Raw genomic sequence first — 18,790 nt, forward strand, 5'->3', positions numbered from 1 at the left:
TATGCTTGCCCCCAGTTCCTTTCCCATGTCGGGCCACCCAACCAGAATAATGACGGACAACAGAGCAGCAATATATTATCTCAACTGACAAGGAGTAGCAAGATCACATTTGTTATGTGCCGAATCCATAAGATTATGGAACTGGTGCATATCACATCACATACAGATCTCAGTGGTTTACCTACCAGGACTGCAGAATACAGTGGCAGACTCCCTCTGCCTCAACCACAAGTGGGAGCTGAATGATACGGTTGTCGAAGGACACATCTTACCTGGGGCCATCCGGAGATAGGTCTCTCCATGACACCATCCAGTGCAAAGTGCAGATGATTCTGTTCAGGAGGCGAGGGAGCACAGCAGGCACTTGACAGGAGGTGCTCTAGTCATCTTTTGACCCCATGTATCTCTGTATGATCGTCTCCCGACACCATCACTACTCAAGGTCCAGATCAGAAACAGGAGAAATTAGTAGCCCTCCACATTACAGCATCATGACCAAGGCAGGTATGGTTTCCAGAGCTTGTTTGCATGTCTCAGCAACTGCCTCCACCTTCCCCTGACAGCAGAGTTCTTCCCAAGGAGTTCGGATTGCTCCCAACGTTCCCCTCAAGGCCTGACTACTAGATGGCTCTCTGGTATAGAACAAGACTGCTCTCCAGAGGGACAAACAGTGCTGCTCCATAGTGGAGAACCTACCTTCAGCAGTGGAAACATTTTCATTTTTGGTGCAGCCGCAAATCTATACCTCCTGTTGAGTCTTGTCTGACACACATTCTTGATTATCTGCTAAATTTAAAAACCACAGGATTATCGCTGAGCTCAGTTAAGGTTAGTTTGGCAGCTGTCACAACTTTTCACCTCCTAGTGTGGGGTTTTCAGTCTTCACTCATCCACTGACTGACATTTATTAAAGGCCTGTTCAACCATTTTCCTCCTCTCAAAGAACCTACTCTACAGTCGGACCTCATCTTAGTCCCTACTGCTCTGAGGAAACCTCCATTAGAACCTATGGGGAGCTATCCCCCTCCAAGGGTGGTAGCTCATTCCACCAGGGTCTCGTCTACGATGTGGCCCTACTAAAACATATGTATCTCAGACATCTTCAAGCCAGTCACCTGGTCTTCGGCACACCCTTTCCAGCGCTATACTCTTAAACCTGCTTTCAGAGCCAACACAGCCATGGTGATTCTGTTCTATACTCTACTGAATCGGCTTCCTTAGCACCCTTCTCCGTAATTGAAGCACTGCTCAGGAATCACCTCATGTGGAACACTTTTATAGGGACTCTACTTAAAGAAGGAGAGGTTACTTACCTTCTAAAGTAACTGGAGTTCTTCGAGATGTGACTCCATATGGGTTTTCCACTGCCCGCCCTCCTTTCCCTCTGCCTTGGAGTTTTCTGATTGTTCTTTTCCAGTAGAGAAAAAACTAGAATGGCAGCAGGTCCACACCCTCACCCCGGACATGACAGTGCATTGGTCACAGGCTCTGACCTGCAGATGCTGCTGCTGAAAGTCTCTCATCAAGAGGGCATGGGCATGTTCTGGTGTGGCACACCCATAGAGACTTACTTCTCAGAGAACTCCAGTTACTGTACAAGGTAAGTAACCTTTCCTTTTTTTTGGCCTTTCATAATTCAGAAAAAGTCTCCTCTGATTAGCCTTAAATTTGCAAAAAAATTCTCCTCTGGGAAGAGTTTTATTAATTCATACAGCACTCTCAGCCTGTGTGGCACTTTACAGACATAAAGCGACAGCTCCTAGCACTGAGGGCCTTGCATCTAAATTTGACATGTCAGAGCAGAGGATGACTATAAATGGCAAGAGCATCAGAACAGGGGTGTTAGCTCTTGGTCTTATAAAGGGTTTTTTTAAAAGTTTGCCCTTTAATAATAAAATTAGGAACAATCTCTGGCATGACTCTTTACAAGGGCACAAAAGCCAGGGCAGCCAGGACGCTCTGTTCTCTCTTACACAGCACTGAGACAGAACCTGGCAAGTGTCCAACCTGCTAGTTCTTAGCTTTGGCTAAATTTCTTCAAATTCTTCCCCAAAAAATCCTTTGTAACACTTCTGATTCTCTGATGTACAGCCTTCCTGAATTAAATCGACTCACCTGTACTGGATATTTTACAGTCAGCATCTGTGTACAGGGATTCTCAACATGAGGGATTCAAACCTTCAGGCTTCAAGCTGCACCCATCCTGCAGTGGACTAATTCCTCTGAAATATGGACCCAGCAGGTGCCTCATCTGCTTAGGAGAGTCCCAGAAAACTAGCAGATCCTCAGTATTGCCATTCTTTCTCTGTAAGAACACACAAGCTTCAGGAAGCATGGTTGAAGCTTCGTTTCTTGGAACAGTCTATGAAGGTCTCTTCAGATCCTGAGAAGATGAGATTCAGGGCCCAAGTAGTGGACAAGGTAGCTTCACCAGCATCCGATCTAGCAAAGCATCAACTCCAAAGACCAGCATGGAGAAGAGACCACTGAGGAAAGACCCGGCACCAAAGCAGGAGCACACGAGCGCAGCAGGTGCTATCAGCACCAAAGCAGATGACGACAGTCTCAGGATCAGTCTGACACTGAGCGGGGCTGCTCTGAACGTAGAGGCAGAGCTCAGTGTCCTTCCATAAGGACAGGGACCACCTGATGCCTCAAAAGATAAAGCCACCAAACCCCACACAGCATTTAGGACTAATAAGGAATACCCCGCAGCACAAAATAAGCCTTCTGTGACACCGATCCCAGCTCCAGCAACTCATCCCTGAGCATCAACACTGCAGCTGAAAATGAGCTACTACGAAAACCAGGGCCATCAGTACCGAGGCATCTACGGGTGCCGGTGCAAGTCCCTAAGTACGCTGTATACCTTGGCTCCACCCATGGAGGAGGCCTGTTCCTTTCCATCACCAGGGCATACATTCTCAGCACCTTCAAGCACGGAAACCTCCTCCTCTGAGATCTGTGGTAAACATCACTGAGAGGTCTGCCAGCTCCCCTCATAGCACTTAGCTGTTGTCTCATTAGCAATGACATTGGACTGACCACTACCAGTCAAGCTAGCTATACCTCTGTGGCATACTGCCATGGCCCTCTTGGGTTTCCTGGGCCTATTCTCACAGGCCTCTCTGAGTGGTCTCCAACATGTTCTAGGAAGAGATCACTTTCCCTGCCTGCTCCTCTGGCCAGACCACCAGGGCAGAGCAACAGCAACATCCTGTTTCACTACCAAAGGTCCTGACTCCTTCTTCACCCAACAAGGCGGTGATCTCGGCATGAGATGACTTCATAAATTCCAAGGCCAGAAGAGCCCATTGTGATCATCTAGTTTGACCTCCAGTATAACACAGGCCAGAGAACTTCGCCAATGTGTTTCCTAGAGCTCCTTAAAAGAGTTGCTGAGACTCTGGAGAAAGAGAGACTTCAATCAAATCAGAGAAATCTCATAAGTTGTTTGATGATGTGACAGCTCCCAGTCCACCCAGAACCATCCTCCACATAAATGAGGAGTTGCTCGACCTGGCAAAGACCCTGTAGTGGTCGCTGGCCACTGTAACAATGACTGCAAAATGACTGGAGAAACGGTGCCAGGTCCCTCAGCCTGGGTTTGAGTACTTATACGCCCATCCCAGCCCAGGCTTCTTAGTCATTACAGTGCTCCAGGAAAAATCTAGATCAAACAATAACCCCTAAGGACAAAGATGCAAACAGCTTAACCTGCTTGGGAGAAAATCTTACTCCTTTGCCTCTTTTATAAGTCCAAGTGGCAAACTACCCAACATTCCTGGCCAAAAATGACTTTTTGGGCTGGAGTAGCGTTGACATCTTCTCTCTCAAAATAAGAGCAATACTCAAGAAAGGCCAGTTGGTGGCAGACAACTTTACAGGCAGAAATGGACTTCTCCGATGCTGCAGCCAGGTCTATGGACATGGCAGTGACTGTGCACACAGAATTCTGGTTCCAAGCATCAGGCGTCTCTAGGGAGATACAGGCCATGATCAAGGATGCCCTTTGAGGACACAGACTCAAAGCCCACCTGGGGTCTTGCACACCAGCCCCATATCACAAGCCTTACCGTCCTTAACCCAAGTTGAGACAATAGGTACCATCCTTTCACTCCGAGCAACCCAAGTACCGTTCCGTGAAGAAGCCAAAATACAATAGGATTTGTCAGCCTTCTGCCTCCATGACATCCCCTGACCCTACAGCACTTCAACAAATGTGACAGGACTCAGGAGCCACACTAGTTTCAGTCCAGAGAGCACCCCTTTGGAAGCTACCTCGCCCCATGCCACCAAGCATGGTGAGCAATGACATCAGACGAATGGGTGCTAGAGATCATCTCCTCCTCCAATTGCACCGCCGAATTCAGAGGAATGGGCTTCTGCTCTGAGTATTTCCTCATTCAGAAGAGGGCCTCTATCTTATCGTAGAACAGAGGAGACTCAACTAATGCACATGCCATCTCAGGTTTAGGATGGTCATGCTCATGTCCACCATTCCATCTCTCAAGGATCTAGACTAGTTCTTGGCTCTCGACTTGCAGGATGCATACGTCCACGTTGCCATCCACCTCGCACACAGGAAGTATCTGAGATTCATACTGTGCAGCCAATCATTGCCTATGCAGGTGTCACATTCTGGAGTGCAATCCAGACCAGTGAGAAGTTGTCACTGCCTGCCCCTTAGCCCGGGGTGCCTCACAGTGCTTTGCTGTGTGGCTTCCAACCAGGGCTACTTACCACTAGCCTACCAGCATGCAGGTCACACCCTGAGTGTCTGTGTGCTAGACAGTCCCTGTTCAGCAGCCTGTCAACAGCCACGCTTTGGCTTCCACCAGTCTGGGTAACCACTAGCAGGGTGACCCCAACATACTCCCAGTCCTGAATTTTCCCAAAAACCTGTGTTGTGCGCCGTCCATCTCTCTCCTTAAAGTGTAAACCTTAGTTAAACTAGCAAGTTGTGTATAAATCCTATTTCGACTACACCACTGTCACATTCTGGGGTGCAATCCAGACCAGGGAGTGTTTGTCACCACCTGCCCCATAACTTTGGGAGCTAGAAATTCAAAGCATTGTGAGGCACTGAAGGCTATGGGACAGGTGGTGACCCAATCTCTCCCTGGTCTGGATTGCACCCCAGAATGTGACAACAGGGTACTGCTCTTTGGCCTCTCCACAGCACAGGTTGTAGTCACAATGTGCCTGGCAATGGTGGCAGCCCGCGTAGGGAACTGATGTCGACTTGTGTATGAACAGTTGGCTGGTGATGGTCTCCCAGCAGAAAACCGCAGCAACCCTGGAGTAAATTCTCATGAAAGCTCCTTCACTGGAGGTTTCCAAAGGAGGCTGGAGCCGTCTGTCTGGGATGGTTTAACACAACAAATCCTGCCTCTTGGCAGGGGTCAGACTGCATGACTCTTGCAGTCCCTGCTAACCCTGTGGCTCTATGAAATGCTCTCTCTGCTCTCCTGGTGAGGAGTCTTTGTGAACTACTAAGCTGGGAATGGGCGACGGGATGGATCACTTAATAATTACCTGTTCTGTTCATTCCCTCTGGGGCACCTGGCATTGGCAACTGTCAGCAGACAGGACACTGGACTGGATGGACCTTTGATCTGACCCAGTATGGCCGTTCTTATGGTAAATCATCTGTCACCATCACAGACAATAGAGTTTGTAGGGGCTGTGATTGACTCTTGACCACAGAGAGCTCACCTGGAAGAGGCCAGGTTTCAGACACCAGCAAGGGACCTAAGATCAAACTCAACAACAACAGTGCGTTCGTGTCTGGGGCTGCTCAGCCGCATGTCAGCATGCATGTATGTGACACTCCCATGATAGATCTATTTACCACAGAGGACAGTGCTAAGTGCCCATAATTCGGCACCAGAGGAAGCATGAGTCCAAGCTTCTTACAAACTGCTTGCCTGCTACAGTGGGCTCCAAACTTCCTGTATGCCTTTACCCCAATCTCCCTGATTTCCATAGACAGCACAAGGCCGCACTTCTCCTGATAGCTTCCTACTGGCCTAGGCATATTTCCATCCATCTGGCAATCTGCTCAGACATGATATCCCAGCACAGTGGCCCAGTATTGCACCTCGACCCACATTAGTTGAATCTGACCTGAAAGTTGGCTGGCTGCATACCACTGGCAGACTTTTCTCAATAAGAAATCCTCGTGCAGTGCAGAAAGCAGTCTGTTGGGAAGACCTACTCCTTCAAGTGAAAATGGTTCTCCATATGGAAAATCCGGCATCATCTGGAACCTGTTGATGCTCCAATACCCCAGATTCTTGACTGTATGCTTCACCTGAAACAGGCTGGCTTGGCATTTAATTCAGTCAGAGTCCACTTTCCAACAGTATTAGTTTGTCACACTCCGATACAGTCATACTCAGTCTTGTCACATCTGACAGTATTGAGATTCCGCAAGGGCCTGCCACATACTTACTTGTCTGGCAGAGACCTGACTCCTACATGGGGTCTCAGCTTACTCCTCCTAAAATTCATGGAGCTTCCATTCACACCACTGTCAGAGTGTTCAATAAATCTTCTTATGCCTAAGGTAGTCTTCCTGGTAGCTATCACAGCACAGTGTGTCCACTAGCTCCACGCCCTCTTGGCCAGACCTCTTTACACTTCTTTCTCAGGGACAAGCTAGTTCTGAGAAGCGATGTCTCTTGCCTATTTCCAGAGTCTTGCTTTCTTACCTGGACCAGGACCAAATGCTTCCTCATCTCTTTGTGGCTATATCTGGCTTGTTGAAAGGCAGCCATCTCAATCACAGAGAATTTAAGTGGATCATAGAAGTGCAGGGCTGGAAGGGATTTTGAGAAGTCATCAAGTCCAGTCCCCTTCATTGAGGCAGGACTACACCATCTCTGACAGGTGTTTGTCCAACCTGTTCTTTAAAACCTGCAGTTACAAGGATTCCACAACCTCCCTTGGGAGCCTATTCCAGAGGTTCACTACCCTGTATAGTTAGAAAACTTTTCCTAGTATCTAACCTACATCTCCCTTGCAGCAGATTATAAACCTAATACTACTTGTAATACCTTTTGTTGTTATGGAGAACTGTTGATCACTCCTCCTTTATAACGGCCCTTAACAGATTTTAAGGTTTATCAGGTTGGTCCCTCAGTCTTCTTTTCTTAAGACTAAATATGCCCAGTTTTTTTTAACCTTTCCTCATAGGACAGATTTTCTAAACCTTGTATAGTTTTTGTTGCTCTCCTCTGGACTCTCACCAATTTGTCCACATCTTTCCTAAAGTATGGTGCTCAGAATTGGGCACTGCCCTCCAGCAGAGGCCTTGCTAATGCTGAATAGGGCAGGACAATTGCTTCTTGTCTTACATACAACACTGCTCCAGTTAATGCGCACCAGAATGTTAGCCTCTTCACAACTGTAGGATATTGTTGACTCATTCAATTTGTGATCCACTGTAACTCCCAGGTACTTTTCAGCTGTATTACTGCCTAGCCAGGTAGTCCTCATTTTGTAATTGTGCATGTGATTTTTTTTCCTCTTCCTAAGTGAAGTACTTTGCACTTGTCTTTATTGAATTTCATCTTCTTGAATTCAGACCAATTCTCTAATTTGTCAAGGTTGTTTTAGATTCTAATCCTGCCCTCCAAAGTGCCAGCCTCTCCTCCCACCTTAGTGTCATTTGCAAATTTTGTAAGCTTCTCTTCGCTCCATTATCTAAGTCAGGGGCCGGCAGCCTTTCAGAAGTGGCGGGCCGAGTCTTCGTTTATTCACTTTAATTTAAGGTTTCACGTGCCGGTAATACATTTTAATGTTTTTTAGAAGATCTCTCTCCCTGTAAAAGTCTCTATTATATAACTAAACTATTGTTGTTATGTAAAATAAACAAGGTTTTCAAAATGTTTAAGAAGCTTCATTTAAAATTAAATTAAAATGTTGATCTTATGCCGCCGGCCCACTCGGCCCGCTGCTGGTCTGGGGTTCCGTTCACCTAGGCCGGCAGCGGGCTGAGCGGGGCCGGCGGCCGGGGCCCCAGGCCGGCAGCGGGCTGAGCGGGGCCGGCGGCCGGGGCCCCAGGCCGGCAGCGGGCTGAGCGGGGCCGGCGGCCGGGGCCCCAGGCCGGCAGCGGGCTGAGCGGGGCCGGCGGCCGGGGCCCCAGGCCGGCAGCGGGCTGAGCGGGGCCGGCGGCCGGGGCCCCAGGCCGGCAGCGGGCTGAGCGGGGCCGGCGGCCGGGGCCCCAGGCCGGCAGCGGGCTGAGCGGGGCCGGCGGCCGGGGCCCCAGGCCGGCAGCGGGCTGAGCGGGGCCGGCGGCCGGGGCCCCAGGCCGGCAGCGGGCTGAGCGGGGCCGGCGGCCGGGGCCCCAGGCCGGCAGCGGGCTGAGCGGGGCCGGCGGCCGGGGCCCCAGGCCAGCAGCGGGCTGAGCGTCTCAGAGGTTCCATCCCCCGGCTCCTGCCAGCCGGGTTCTCAGCTGCTGGACCCGCTCAGCCCGCTGCCAGTCTGGGGTCCCGGCCCTGCCCACATACAGCAGGTACCTACCTTCTCCCTGGTTCTGGCCCATTCTCTGCCTCTCTCTCTGCACTGAGCTGAGGGTGGGAGTGCACTGAGCACAGGGCTGGGGGTGAAAGAGCAGGCTGGAGGTTGGGGTGTAGGGTCTGGCCAGGAGCTAGAATGAGGGAGGGGGCTCAGGGTTGGGGCAGGAGGTTTGGGTGTGGAGTGCTTACCTGGGCAGCTCCCATTTGGTGGGAGGGGTGCAGGTGGGGGTGGGGGGTGCAGGAGCTCCCATTTGGTGCTCAGGGTGGGGATGTATGGAGTGTGGGGCGGTGCAAGGGTCAGGGCAGAGGACTGGGGGCCTGTGAGAGGGGTGCAGGTGTCAGGGCATAGGGTGTGGGGGGGTGCCAGTCAGGGCTGGGGTCGTGGGGGGGCTGAAGGAGTCAAGCAGAGGGCTGGGTGTGTGAGGGGGGGTACAGGGCTCAGGGCAGTGGCCTGGGGGGTGTGCAGGGCTCAGGGCAGAGGGCTGGGTGTGTGTGAGGGGGGGTCAGGGCAGAGGGCTGGGGGTATGGGCTGGGGTTGTGGGGTGCTCATGGCAGGGGACTGGAGGGGGTATACCCAGCTTCCACCCCCCTTTTCCAAGGCCCTGCCCCTGCTTCTTCTCTGCGTCCGCTGGGAGCAGCAAGCATGCTGACCCCGCTCCTCCCCCACCCCCTCGCGAGGGCCATCAGCTGATCGGCCAGCAGGGAGGGATGGAGAGGAGGAGGAGGGGCAGGAACCCAGCACACTGTGGGAAGAGGCAGGGGAGCCGGCAGGACCAAGCTTCTACCCCTTGCCCCCTGTCCCTGCGGGAGGGGGCGGGGGGCGGAGAAGAGCAGGCCAGGCCGGGCTGGGCAGGGCAGGATTTTTAATGGCATACTGCTGGTGCCCCGGCAGGCAGGAGCGTGCCATTAAAAATGGGCTCGCGTGCTGTCTTTGGCACGCATGCCATAGGTTGCCGACCCCTGATCTGAGTCATTAATGAAAATATGAACTATTATAGGACCCAAGAGTGATCCCTGCAGGACCCCACAAGATATACATCCTCCCAGTTTGACAGTGAACCGTTGATAACTACTCTTTACTACCATCTTTCAACATGTTGTGCAACCACCTTATAGTAATGTCATCTAGGCTATATTTCCCTACTTTGCTTATGAGATTAGCATGTGGGACTGTGTCAAAATCCTTATTAAAATCAAGATATAGCTCATCTACTGCTTCCCTTCTATCCACTGGACCAGTAATTGTGTCAAAGAAGAAACTTAAATTGGTTTTGCATGATCTGTTCTCCACAAATCCATGCTAGCTATTCCTTATATCCCTATTATCCTCTGGGTGCTTTCCTTAAGCAGGTCCTCAAGGAATCAATTTTGAAGCACTTAAAGGAGAAGAACATGATCAGGAACCGTCAGCATGGATTCACCAAGGGCAAGTCATGACTGACTAACCTAATTGCCTTCTATGAGGAGGTAACTGCCCCTGTGGAAGAGGGGAAAGCAGTGGACATGTTATTAGTTGACTTTTTAGCAAAGCTTTTGATACGGTCTCCCACAGTATTCTTGTCAGCAAGTTAAAGAAGTATGGGCTGGATGAATGGACGATAAGGTGGACAGAAAGCTGGCTAGATCGTTGGGCTCAACGGGTAGTGATCAATGGCTCCATGTCTAGTTGGCAGTTGGTATCAAGCGGAGTGCCCCAAGGTTCAGTCCTGGGGCCTGTTTTGTTCAATATCTTCATTAATGATCTGGAGGATGGTGTGGATTGCACCCTCAGCAAGTTTGCAGATGACTCTAAACTGGGAGGAGAGGTAGATACACTGGAGGGTGGGGATAGGATACAGAGGGACCTAGACAAATTGGAGGATTGGGCCAAAAGAAATCTGATGAGGTTCAATAAGGATAAGTGCAGGGTCCTGCACTTAGGACGGAAGAACCCAATGCACAGCTATAGACTAGGGACCGAATGGCTAGGCAGCAGTTCTGCGGAAAAGGACCTAGGGGTTACAGTGGACGAGAAGCTGGATATGAGTCAGCAGTGTTCCCTTGTTGCCAAGAAGGCTAATGGCATTTTGGGCTGTATAAGTAGGAGAGTTGCCAGCAGATTGAGGGACGTGATCGTTCCCCTCTGTTCGGCATTGGTGAGGCTTCCTCTGGAGTACTGTGTCCAGTTTTGGGCGCCACACTACAAGAAGGATGTGGAAAAATTGGAAAGAGTCCAGCGAAGGGCAACAAAAATGATTTGGGGACTGGAGCACATGACTTATGAGGAGAGGCTGAGGGAACTCAATGCTTTTTTTGCCTCTGTTTTCACTAACAAGGTCAGCTCCCAGACTGCTGCGCTGGGCATCACAAAAAGGGGAAGAGATGGCCAGCCCTCTGTGGAGATAGAGGTGGTTAGGGACTATTTAGAAAAGCTGGACGTGCACAAGTCCATGGGGCCGGACGAGTTGCATCCGAGAGTGCCGAAGGAATTGGCGGCTGTGATTGCAGAGCCATTGGCCATTATCTTTGAAAACTCGTGGCGAACCGGGGAAGTCCCGGATGACTGGAAAAAGGCTAATGTAGTGCCAATCTTTAAAAAAGGGAAGAAGGAGGATCCTGGGAACTACAGGCCAGTCAGCCTCACTTCAGTCCCTGGAAAAATCATGGAGCAGGTCCTCAAAGAATCAATCCTGAAGCACTTGCATGAGAGGAAAGTGATCAGGAACAGCCAGCATGGATTCACCAAGGGAAGGTCATGCCTGACTAATCTAATCGCCTTTTATGATGAGATTACTGGTTCTGTGAATGAAGGGAAAGCAGTGGATGTATTGTTTCTTGACTTTAGCAAAGCTTTTGACACGGTCTCCCACAGTATTCTTGTCAGCAAGTTAAGGAAGTATGGGCTGGATGAATGCACTACAAGGTGGGTAGAAAGCTGGCTAGATTGTCGGGCTCAACGGGTAGTGATCAATGGCTCCATGTCTAGTTGGCAGCCGGTATCAAGTGGAGTACCCCAAGGGTCGGTCCTGGGGCCGGTTTTGTTCAATATCTTCATAAATGATCTGGAGGATGGTGTGGATTGCACTCTCAGCAAATTTGCGGATGATACTAAACTGGGAGGAGTGGTAGATACGCTGGAGGGGAGGGATAGGATACAGAAAGACCTAGACAAATTGGAGGATTGGGCCAAAAGAAATCTGATGAGGTTCAATAAGGATAAGTGCAGGGTCCTGCACTTAGGACGGAAGAACCCAATGCACAGCTACAGACTAGGGACCGAATGGCTAGGCAGCAGTTCTGCGGAAAAGGACCTAGGGGTGACAGTGGACGAGAAGCTGGATATGAGTCAGCAGTGTGCCCTTGTTGCCAAGAAGGCCAATGGCATTTTGGGATGTATAAGTAGGGGCATAGCGAGCAGATCGAGGGACGTGATCGTTCCCCTCTATTCGACATTGGTGAGGCCTCATCTGGAGTACTGTGTCCAGTTTTGGGCCCCACACTTCAAGAAGGATGTGGATAAATTGGAGAGAGTCCAGCGAAGGGCAACAAAAATGATTAGGGGACTGGAACACATGAGTTATGAGGAGAGGCTGAGGGAGCTGGGATTGTTTAGCCTGCAGAAGAGAAGAATGAGGGGGGATTTGATAGCTGCTTTCAACTACCTGAAAGGGGGTTCCAAAGAGGATGGCTCTAGACTGTTCTCAATGGTAGCAGATGACAGAACGAGGAGTAATGGTCTCAAGTTGCAGTGGGGGAGGTTTAGATTGGATATTAGGAAAAACTTTTTCACTAAGAGGGTGGTGAAACACTGGAATGCGTTACCTAGGGAGGTGGTAGAATCTCCTTCCTTAGAGGTTTTTAAGGTCAGGCTTGACAAAGCCCTGGCTGGGATGATTTAACTGGGAATTGGTCCTGCTTCGAGCAGGGGGTTGGACTAGATGACCTTCTGGGGTCCCTTCCAACCCTGATATTCTATGATTCTGTGAACTGGGATTGTTTAGTCTGCGGAAGAGAAGAATGAGGGGGGATTTGATAGCTGCTTTCAACTACCTGAAAGGGGGTTCCAAAGAGGATGGCTCTAGCCTGTTCTCAGTGGTAGCAGATGACAGAACAAGGAGCCATGGTCTCAAGTTGCAGTGGGGGAGGTTTAGGTTGGATATTAGGAAAATCTTTTTCACTAGGAGGGAGGTGAAACACTGGAATGCGTTACCTAGGGAGGTGGTGGAATCTCCTTCCTTTGAGGTTTTTAAGGCCCGGCTTGACAAAGCCCTGGCTGGGATGATTTAGTTGGCGGTTGGTCCTGCTTTGAGCAGGGGGTGGGACTAGGTGACCTCCTGAAGTCCCTTCCAACCCTGATATGCTATTATTCTATTAAATAAATTGGTTAATAATTTGTCCCACTATTTTTCCAGGTATCATATTTAAGCTGACCAGTCTATAATTTCCTGGGTTGTCTTTGTTCCCTTTTGTAAAATAGGTAATGTTTGCCCATCTCCAGTCCTCGGGGATCTCTCCCATCCTCCATTCTCAAAGATAATTGCTAACAGTTCCAAAGATTGATTCAGCTAGTTCCTTAAGTACCCTTGGATGAATTTCTTCAGGCCTGTCAACTTAAATACATCTAACTTATCTAAATATTCCTTAACGTAGTACCACCCTATTTTGGCTTGCATTCCTTTCCCCTTGTTATATTAATTGTGTTGAGTATCTGGTCACCATTAACCTTTTTAGTGAAGACTGAAGCAAAATAGGCATTAAATACCTCATCCTTCTTTGATGTCATCAATTATTAGCTCTCCTTCCTCACTAAGTAGAGGACCTACTCTTTCCTTCATCTTTCTCTTGCTCCTGATGTACTTTTTCCTTTACATCAGGATAGCTTGTAATTGTATGTTTAATATTGTCTCTTTGAGGAACTGCCAGCTCCCCTGAACTCCTTTATTCCCATGAGCCCTGACCTACCAGTTCTCTGAGTTTATTAAAGTCTGTTTTTCAAAGTCCATTGTCCTTATTCTACTGCTTTTAGTGGTTTCTGTCCTTAAAGTAACTAAATCTGTCATTTCATGATCACATTCACCCAAATTGCCTTCCACCTTCAAATTGGCAATCAGTTTCTCTATTGGTCAGGATCGAGTCTAAAATGGCTGTCCCCCTGGTTAGTTCTTCCACCTTCTGCAATGAGAAGTTGTCCCCAATACAGTCCAATAAATTATTGGAAATTTTGTGTGTTGCCATGTTACTTTTCCAACAGATGACTGGTTGGTTTGTCCCTAATTACTACTAACTCTTGTGTTTTTGATATTTCTCATGTTTGTTTTAGAAATGCCTCATCCCCCTCCACTTTGTGATTTGCCTATAGTAGAACCCTTGCCCTGACATCATCCCTATTTTCCCTTTTTTATCTTTACCCAGAGTCTTTCAACCAGTCTGCGTCTCATCTCCTTCTAGACCTCAGAACAAGTCTATATATTGTTGATACATAATACACCACCTCCCTTTTTATCTTGCCTCTCTTTCATGAACAAGTTGTAACCCTCCATGCCAGTATTCCAGTATGAGACTTGTCCCACCAAGTGTCTGTGGTGCTAATTATCATAATTTCTTATCTGCTAGTACTTCCAGTTCTTCCTGTTTACTCTCCACACTCATTGCATTTGTGTAAAGACATCTAAGATGTTGAGCAGATTCCCCCGCTGTTAGTTGCTCCTATGACCCTATTTTAATTTTCCATGTCTTCACCGACACAGCAACATCTAGTCTTCTATTAAGATTGCCTTTTTTATGCTTACCTGTGGGCTTTTGTCACCTGCCCTCTTTGAACCTAGTTTAAAGCCCTCCTTGCTAGGTTGGCAAGTCGGTGCGTGAAAATGTTCTTCCACTTCTTGGTCAGGTAAACCCCGTCTCTTCGCAGCAGACCTCCTTCCCAGAACAGCACCCAGTGGTCAAGGAAGTCAAGGCCCGCCTGCTGACACCATCTGTGCAGCCATCCATTCATCTCCAGGATGTGCATTTCCCTGCCTGGGACCATACCCTCAACCAGGAGGACAGACCACCACCACCACCTGCATTCCCACAGCCCTGTAGTCACTGCTGATCTGCCCAGGGTCATACCTGGCAGTATTCATGCCCACACGGATGAGCAGCATGGACTAGTGGTCAGAGGGATGGAGGAGCCTCAGCAACCTTTCCGAGATTGCAGTATGTCCACTTGGCATCAGCTGGCTAGTGGGCTTTCCCTCCAAATGTTAGGGCATGCTAACATATTAGGGTCTTCCGCCTGCTTGAGAAACTTGCCAGTGTGTGAGATCTTGAGATCTGTGTAAGATCTGTGGAGCGCCCCACTCAGTTTTGTCAAGCACGATGCCTTGGATACGGTGGCTAGTCTGATGCCGGGTTCAGAAGAGCAGTATTCCAACTGGTATTTGACTGATGTGGCTGGCATACCTCCGTCTCACTGCCTAGAAGGGATACTGTTTGCCAGTCACCTCCAGCGGGATCCGCTTCAACACATACTCGAAGACCGTTTATTTCCCCTACAATAAATGTGGTTCTACAGGATGTTGTAGCCCCTGTGGATCCCACAGCCTGCCCTCCAGCCCAGTCTTTCGGAGTCCTCAGCTTCAAAGGTTTGAACTGTGAGGGACCTGAGGGAGGGTTGTGCTGCGCCACCCTTCATGCCCTCGTGCAGAAGCACCGGGAGGCTCAGAGCACAGGCGCAGCCCCAACAGATACGACTGTGAAAAAGTGAAAAGATCTTGTGCACTTGCGGCTCATGCTCCCCTACAGTGTGCTCCATGCCAACTACAGAGTCTTGAAGAACCAGTTACTGGCGGGTAAATAACTGTTCTTTACTCACACTGGTGGCTCTTGTGTGGTGTTGGGATTCTCCAGATTGCTGTTAGTTAACTTCTTTTGGCTTCAAAGACTTGAGGTGCTGGGTGGTGCTCCTGCCTTACCTGCAGCAGGACTGTGGAACAAGATAACGGGAGTGCACACAGATGAGCTTAGGAGAGAACAGTTGTGGCCCTGGTCCAGGAAGTGAAGTTTAAGGCTTGACTGTGCTGTGTCTTCTAGGTACTGCTGAGGGAGACACCCCAGAAGTTCTCAGTTCTGCACTCAAAGGACCAGCAGTTTACAGCCCTTCTAGATACAGCTACCAGGTAAGATTCATCAATGATTTCTAGTCACAAGCAAGCATTAGAACCTGCAGTTCATTGTCAGCAGCTGATCAGGTTGTTTGAACAGCAAACAGTGTTGCTAAGTGGGGGTTAGTAGAGAGAGGAGGAAATCTTTGTGCTATGACACTTTTTCTCTTCTTCCCTCTCTTCTCCAGCTCCTGCAGTCTGACAGCCCCCGAGCAGAGTCCCAGGCCCTCCTTCAGCAGAGTTCCTCCCCCTACAGAGGACACTCTACTCCATCTCCTGGATACAGCTACCGAGCAGCTCCACCAAGAACAGGACACAACCCCGCTCAGGGCTCGTCGGAAGCGTCCCTTTCCTCCACCTCCTATTCCAGTCCTGCCCATTCGGTTCCCACGGACTCCCCAGCTCTCTTTGCAGGGAATTCTGGGTATTACGGCAGCCAGCAGCACTCTGGAAGTAGCATTAACAGCAACCTTCTGAAGAAGAGTCAGTCTGCTGCTGCCAGTCCAGCACAGCAGGTTGCTGCAGACTCAGTGTCCTTGGGGTCGGTTTCTCAGCCTTGCACAGGAGCATCAGGTTCCAGCTCCGCTCCCCAGAGTTCCAGATCATTGCAGTCAGACTTGCGGACTATCAGCCTGCCTAATTCTGGGCAGCCTGCTCTCCACCAGAGCTCCAGAGGGCCAGGGGTTTCCAGTTCACAGCACTATCCACACCATGCGGGAGGCAGTGTCCATCAGTATAGACTGCAGCAGCTTCAAGGTCCAGGAGTAAAGACTCAGACAGGACTTTCCTAGGGATGCCTGGATCCATGGAGGACCGAATTGCCCATAACTCCTTCCAGCTGCCTCTGGAAGTGGCTTCTGGGCCAATGCTGGGAGCTTGCACCCGATGCTGGGGGCCCAGGGGGTCAGATGCTGGAGTCTGGAGTAAATGAGTGAGATTTATGAGCAGAGGCAGCCTCTGCCCTTGGAGGATGCAAATTTCTCTGAGGCAGAGACTAGCAAAGCTGGATACATTGTAGAAAAGCAAATGGTTCTAAGTGCAATGACTGCAATGCAGCCTCTGTCTCCTGTCCATGCCCATAGCTGTAGTCACTTGTGCAGTAAGGACATCTTTTTAAGTATGAAGACAATTTAAAGAAAATTCTGGGGGAAGTTAAACTCCAATCCCCAAGCTCCCTTGCAGGTCAGGTTCTCAGTGCATCTGGGGGGTTTTCATCCGTTACGATCATTCCAGTCACAACAGACCAGTGCATGCACCACCTTTGGGCCTGGGCTGTGACCCCCACAACCAGACCCATTTCCATTGTGACAGACTCCAAGAACTGGTCACTTGGCCCTGGGACTAGGAGACAGCGAGGGTGTGGGGGGCTCTGTAGGATGTAACTAGACGGGGGCAGTTCCTGTGACGGTCACTAATGGGGATCTGTGAATGTTTGTCACTAGCTGGGAAACTGAATTGGGGTCGTATGCTGCAGTGCATCATCAAGGGGAAGGTTTCCATGAACACGGTCACTGTGTGACGCTGGGTGGGGCTGCCCAAATGAGTCATGTTCGTCCGGGGTCTGTGGTGGGCAGTGGAGTGTCCCCCAGAGTGCGTGGCTGGTGGGGACTCCAGGCCTCGGTAAGCTGAGTGCCGTAGGTGTAAAGTGTCACGCACAGGGAGTGTGAGCCTTGGGGTTCCTCCCACCTGGGGTCACATGCACAGGGCGGCGCCAAAGCCAGCCCAAAGGGGGTGCGCTGCCAGTTCAGCTCCATACCATTGCCAGCTTCTTTCTCACTTGTTTACTGTAATATCAGGCGTGTTTTTATTTATCTAATTTTATATTCAGTTATAACCATATTAGGTTAGCTAATATACAGCAGGTAGAGTCCCTGGTGCTGCAGTGGGCCTTCTCCTTTTTCTCTTGGACGAGATAATGCTGTGAGTCTGTCTCCCTGTCTTTCAAATGCACAGTCTTCTTCCTTTTTTAGGGCTGTTACAAGTTCTCTACTTCACAACTGAAATCAGGTGTTTGTTCAAGGTAGGGGAGACTTTTAAAATATTAAAACAAAGTAACTTTCTCCAACAGTCTGGCTGAGTGTGTGTTGGGGATGGAACTTGTCACCTGGAACACGGGTGTCTCTGTATACTGTATAAAATAGGTGTAAACTTCACTCAGTTTAGACCTGGGTGTGTAGTCTCCCATTTCATGCTGTGTGCAGCATGGGGCAGGCAGGCTCTGCCCTGCCTAGTGGCAGCAGTGGATTTGGGGGTTGGGAGCAGCATGCAGAGGTTCCAGCACCTCAGCATGTGCAGGGTGCAGAAGGGAGGCACCCTAGAAAGCTCTTGGAAAGGTGGGGGCTGCAGCTTCTGACTCTAGTGGGGTTTTTACACCATGCTGTAACATTTGAACTTTCACAAGAGATGTAATAATTTTGATAATAAAAATACTTAACTTGAAAATCAACCTTTTGGAATTTCCCTTCCCATTTTTTAGCGGCTTTAATGTCCTCGCCCTGAGAACAGACATACGGCCAGGTATTTTATGCATCTCTGCCCTGCTTTGCCCCCCTCTCCGTAACCCAGGTATGTAAAGCATTGCAGAGGTCTTGAGGCAAGGAGAAAACTGCATGTATCAGTAAAGGAGATCTGGTAGTTGTAGAACAAATCTTGAATTCTGATTTGGGTTATTATCGTGGGCAAGTCACACAACCTGCTCGTTTGTCAGCTCAGCTGGAATACTGAGTAAAATTCAAAATCCCTAGTGAGATTACATGCTGCCTTGGAATTGAATTTTCCCAGGGATTCCTGAGTTGCTTCCCTGGAATCATGAGATTCCCTGTAGTTAGCCACCCACTATTTCATCAGCCCATGGCAGCTAATGATGTATACTGATCCGAAGAGGGGTTGCCTTGAGTTGGCATTGTATTGTGATACGCAGTAGAATTTTTTTAAAAAATGAAATGAAATGCTCACAAGATAAGCAAAAAGTCAATTTAACATTTTCTGGAAGACACAATAACTTTCAATGAAGAGAATTAATCACTTTCCACTTTACAACTTTTATTATGTAAATCTGCTGTTGGAAATTATCAAGCTCTAAGTGCTGAGATTCTGGTTCTTTACATAGATCCAGTTCTTCCTGGATATTGAAAAAAAATC

General features: G+C 49.3%; 1 protein-coding gene across 2 annotated transcripts in view; it reads left to right on the plus strand.

Moving 5' to 3' along the window:
- SETD5 (SET domain containing 5) overlaps nt 1-18,095 on the plus strand; it is a 173,355-nt gene extending 155,260 nt beyond the window's left edge. For both annotated transcript variants that reach the window (XM_084634172.1, XM_084634171.1), the window contains 2 exons: nt 15,579-15,664; nt 15,838-18,095. In XM_084634172.1, coding sequence (XP_084490298.1) covers nt 15,579-15,664; nt 15,838-16,440 — 689 coding nt within the window. In that variant the 3' untranslated portion in view covers nt 16,441-18,095. The remainder of the gene's footprint in view (nt 1-15,578; nt 15,665-15,837) is intronic.
- The last annotated feature ends 695 nt before the right edge of the window (nt 18,096-18,790 follow it).

Source organism: Lepidochelys olivacea (assembly GCF_965140295.1).
Source record: "Lepidochelys olivacea isolate rLepOli2 genome assembly, chromosome: 7".
Classification (NCBI taxonomy): domain Eukaryota; kingdom Metazoa; phylum Chordata; order Testudines; family Cheloniidae; genus Lepidochelys; species Lepidochelys olivacea.